The sequence below is a fragment of the Mandrillus leucophaeus genome, unplaced genomic scaffold (genome assembly GCF_000951045.1).
Source record: "Mandrillus leucophaeus isolate KB7577 unplaced genomic scaffold, Mleu.le_1.0 Scaffold7, whole genome shotgun sequence".
Taxonomy (NCBI): Eukaryota; Metazoa; Chordata; class Mammalia; order Primates; family Cercopithecidae; genus Mandrillus; species Mandrillus leucophaeus.
Window position 1 is genome coordinate 7059720 of NW_012107585.1, and position 4391 is coordinate 7064110.

The following is a 4391-nucleotide window of genomic DNA, read 5'->3' on the forward strand; positions in this document are numbered from 1 at the left end:
TCTAAAAATAAGTCGAGCCTGGGTGCAGTGGTTCACACCTGTAATCCCTATACTTTGGGGGGCCTACGCGGGTGGATTGCTTGAGCCCAGGAGTTTGAGACCAGCCTGAGAAACACAGCGAAACCCCATCTCTACAAAAACTACACAAATTAGCTGGGTGTGATGATGTGCACTTGTAGTCCCAGCTACTTGGGAGGCTGAGATGGGAGGATCACTTGAGCCCGGGAGGTGGAGGCTGCAGTGAGCCATGAATGCACCACTGCACTCCAACCTGGGCGACAGAGCAAGGCCCTGTCTCAAATAATAACTAATAATAGTACTAAAATAAAATAAAAACAAGTCTAAGAGAGCATTTATTATATGATTCAACTCATGTGAAATGTCCCGGGCAGGCGACGTCTATAGGGACAGAAAGTAGATGAGTTGCCTAGGGCTGGGGAAGGAGCGAGGAGGGGAGATAGAGACAACAGCTAAAGGGTACGGGTTTCTTTTTTTTTTTTTTTTTTTGAGACAGAGTCTCGCTCTGTCGCCCAGGCTGGAGTGTAGTGGTGTGATCTCAGTTCACTGCAACCTCCACCTCCTGGGTTCAAGGGATTCTCCTGCCTCGGCCTCCCGAGTAGCTGGGATTACAGGTGCACCACCACACCCAGCTAATTTTTGTGTTTTTTAGTAGTGACGGGGTTTCACCATGTTGGTCAGGCTGGTCGCGAACTCCTAACCTCAGGGATCCACCCGCCGTGGCCTCCCAAAGTGCTGGGATTACAGGCGTGAGCCACTGCGCCCGGCCCTGGCCCTAGGTTTCTTTTCGTGGTGATGAAAATGTGAAATTGACTGCAGCAGTGGCTGCATGTATCTGTGAATAGACTGAAAACCGCTGGATTCTACACTTGCAATGGTGAACTGTGTGATACAGGAACTATATCCCAATAGGGCTGTTTAAAAACTGGAAGGCAAAGGAAACATCCTCAGAAGGCCGTGGTGTGGAGGACACAGGTACCCTGGGCACAGGCAGCGGCACACAGCGGCTCTGGATGGAGAGGGTGTCTCCCTCACGTTGTCCCTTCTCATTGGCAGATGGACTGGGAGAGTCACAGGGAAAACAGTGGCAAGAAAACATAAGGAAGATGTGGGTACTGATTACCCAAGCACCACCTCGAGATTTCCTCCTGTGCCTGTGAATGGAATGTTCTTCTTCTGTCCTACATATCCAAGTGAGAGAACCAACCTTCGGCTTCCCGGCCTGGGGACTGCAGACACTCAGACAGCCTCTCGCTCTCCCCAGCCTCTGTCCCTGGGGGATCGTGGAGTTACTGCGATCATAGTGGCTCTCACGCTATTTCAGGATCATTTCCCTTCTCTCCTACCAGGCTGGGAGCTCCAGAAGGGCAGGTTGTAGGGTTTCGGGACTTTCCAACCCCCAATTATCACATCATTGGGCGGGAATGAGGCTCGCAACAGACCTCACAGGCAAAGACTTCCCAGTGATGGCCCCAGAGGAAACACTTCCCCATCATACGCCCAGCCTGGAACCCCTGAACGTCATTAGGGATGGGGCATAAGGGAAGGCACAGAAGAGGCTTACTGTAAAGGGGGAAAAAAAAGAATCTAAAAATCCTAGAGGCGGCCGGGCGTGGTGGCTCAAGCCTGTAATCCCAGCACTTTGGGAGGCCGAGACGGGCGGATCACGAGGTCAGGAGATCGAGACCATCCTGGCTAACACGGTGAAACCCCGTCTCTACTAAAAAATACAAAAAACTAGCCGGGTGAGGTGGCGGGCGCCTGTAGTCCCAGCTACTTGGGAGGCTGAGGCAGGAGAATGGCGTAAACCCGGGAGGCGGAGCTTGCAGTGAGCTGAGATCTGGCCACTGCACTCCAGCCCGGGCAACAGAGTGAGACTCTGTCTCAAAAAACAAAAACAAAAAAAACAAACAAAAAAAAATCCTAGAGGCTGCAGGAAAAATTGTGCAGACCCTCAAGGAGATGGACTAGTGTCTCATCTTTCTATCCCCTGGTTTAAAAAAAAAAAAAATGCTTTGTCTGAGATGCTGCAGACTCTACATCATCCAGGAAAACCCCTGCACGACAACAGCTCAGACATAGTCGAGAGGAATCACGTTCTTCCTCTAGATTGCTGGTCGAGGCTTGCAGTCACAGCCAGATGCAACTTCAGAGCGGGCGTCTGTGAGTCAAGATTCAAGGGCAGAGCCGTGTTGGGGGAATGATGTCTCTTTAAGCACTGGCAGCAGGACAGGGCGCTGCAGCGGCTCCAAACACTCTCTCCTGCTCCTCCAGGCCTGCACCACCTGCCCTGGTCACCCCTCCTGCTGCCCCAAAGACGCCTTGGGTTTTCGGGGACTGGCTGCATCTCACAGGACTGCTCTTAACATAGATAAAAACCCAACCTCCGGTGCAAGAGGAAAAATCAGCTGGTGTCCACGTAAGAGCCAAAAGAACAAGGATTCTCTGCTCTGTGGGGTGATCCTGTTTTAGCAGCCAAGCCCCGGGCGGCCCCAACCTGCATCTGCACAGCCATGCTGGAGGCCACACACGTGACTCTTTTGGGGATCCGAGTTCATTTTCTTGGACTCTGTATTCCAGGTGGGAAACTGACAAGAATGGCTTCCCCTGAAGGGTTCCTAGGATTCTGCCCAATACACTGATTCAACGAATCCCCAGATCGCAGGGAGTGTGAGATGATTTCTGCCGCAGCTGTGCAGCCGAGGCCGTGGGCTCCCTCCGGTTCACTCACCAATAAGCATCGACTCCCTCTGGTATTCCTGAGTGAGGTGGGAGCGCTGGGTCACACAGTACACGTATCTCTCCAGGACATACCAGCACATCTCATAGTAGAAGGGGTAACGGAATTTGGGCTGCACCTGAAAACAAAGACGCAGGCAGGCAGAGGTCAGTTTCCAGAGGGCGCAGGGGGAAGGAGGGAGAGAAGTGCGGGGCAGGCTCCCTGCGGGTGAGGGTCACTGTCGTCATCTTAGGGAGAGCATGGATGGTGGGGGGAGAAATGGTGGGGAGCTGGAAGCGGGATGCCGGCAGCATGCACAAATGAGGCGGAGGACAAGGCCCGCATGAGCGCCTCATCTCAAAGGTCCCTGAGCTGCACGCCCCGGAGGTTGGATGGGGGCCACTTGGTGCTCCTGCGAGATGCAGAAAAACAGAATTCTCCCCTGAGCTGCCTGCAGAGAGTGTGGGCAACTGCAGGTGGGAGCCGCTGCCTGATCCTAGCTACTACAGACATAGGTTCCTACTTGTTTCTGAAAATTCCTGCACAGATTCTGCTGTTCCTCCCTCCCGCTTAAAAACCAGAAATCAACTCCCAAGCCTTACCCATTTGCAGACAGGTTATGGAGCCTCCTCCTGCTCTTTGGGAGGGAGGCCAGGCCAGTGGACCAATGAGAGTGAGGGGGTGTGGCCTCGCCTACCTCCAGGGGTGGGGCCTTGCAGGGGTCCACCTCCTGCTCCTCCCCACACCCACCTGGCACTGCCCAGCCTGCAGGGCCACAAGGGCTCCCTCAGACACAGGACCCAGGTATGACCTGAGACCATCGTGATGCTGAGCTGAGGGAGACACATCAGGTCTGGAGCAGGAGATTCCTTTTGTCTCACCTCCCTTTTATAAAAATAGCGAGGGTCTCACTCTGTCACCCAGGCTGGAGTGCAGTGGCACGATCATGGCTCACTCAGCCTCGACCTCCTGGGCTCAAGCGACCCTCCTGCCTCAGCCCTGTGAGTAGCTGGGACTGCAGGCGCGCACCACCACGCCTGGCTGGGGTTTTTTGTATTTTTTGCAGAGATGGGGTTTACCATGTTGCTGGCTGGTTGTTTATCATAGAAGAGGAAGTAAAGGTGGAGACAGCTTTGTGTACTAGAACTGTCAAAAGGCCTGAGCCCCGGGAGATTCCACAGGGGGCAGTTCAGGGTCCGTACAGGTGAGATGTCACTGAAAGATGGGAAGGAAGTAATGTCACTGATGGCCCCAACACAAGGATGGAACGAGGTCCCTGGCACCCATACGGGGCCTCTCCTGCAGAGGCCACACGACGGTCTCACACGCCCACACTCACACCTTGCTCCCTGGCTCTCTTGTCAAGGGGGAGAGCTAGAGAGCCGTCCTTCCCTCCCTGATCTTATGCAAACTCAGGGAGTTGGATGGTGAACAATAACCGTCTCCCACTTTCTAGTCACATTGCCCTGCCCCTAATATCTTCACTCCTCTAATCTCTCTCTCCCATCCCCTCATTCACACTCTCCTAACCCCCAATCACACTCTCCACCCTCTCTAATCACACTCCCCAACCCCCTAATCACACTCTCCCACTGTCCCCAAATCATACTTCCCAACCCCTAATTACACTCCCCAACCCCTATTCACACTCCCC

At 53.9% G+C, this 4391-nt stretch overlaps 1 protein-coding gene across 1 annotated transcript in view; it reads right to left on the minus strand.

Annotated features, from left to right (window-relative positions):
* KDM2B (lysine (K)-specific demethylase 2B) overlaps window positions 1-4391 on the minus strand; it is a 176172-nt gene that overhangs the window by 90022 nt on the left and 81759 nt on the right. The window contains exons 10-12 of the mRNA XM_011964553.1: window positions 2750-2876; window positions 2273-2402; window positions 998-1079 (exon numbers count right to left, since the gene is read on the minus strand). Coding sequence (XP_011819943.1) covers window positions 998-1079; window positions 2273-2402; window positions 2750-2876 — 339 coding nt within the window. The remainder of the gene's footprint in view (window positions 1-997; window positions 1080-2272; window positions 2403-2749; window positions 2877-4391) is intronic.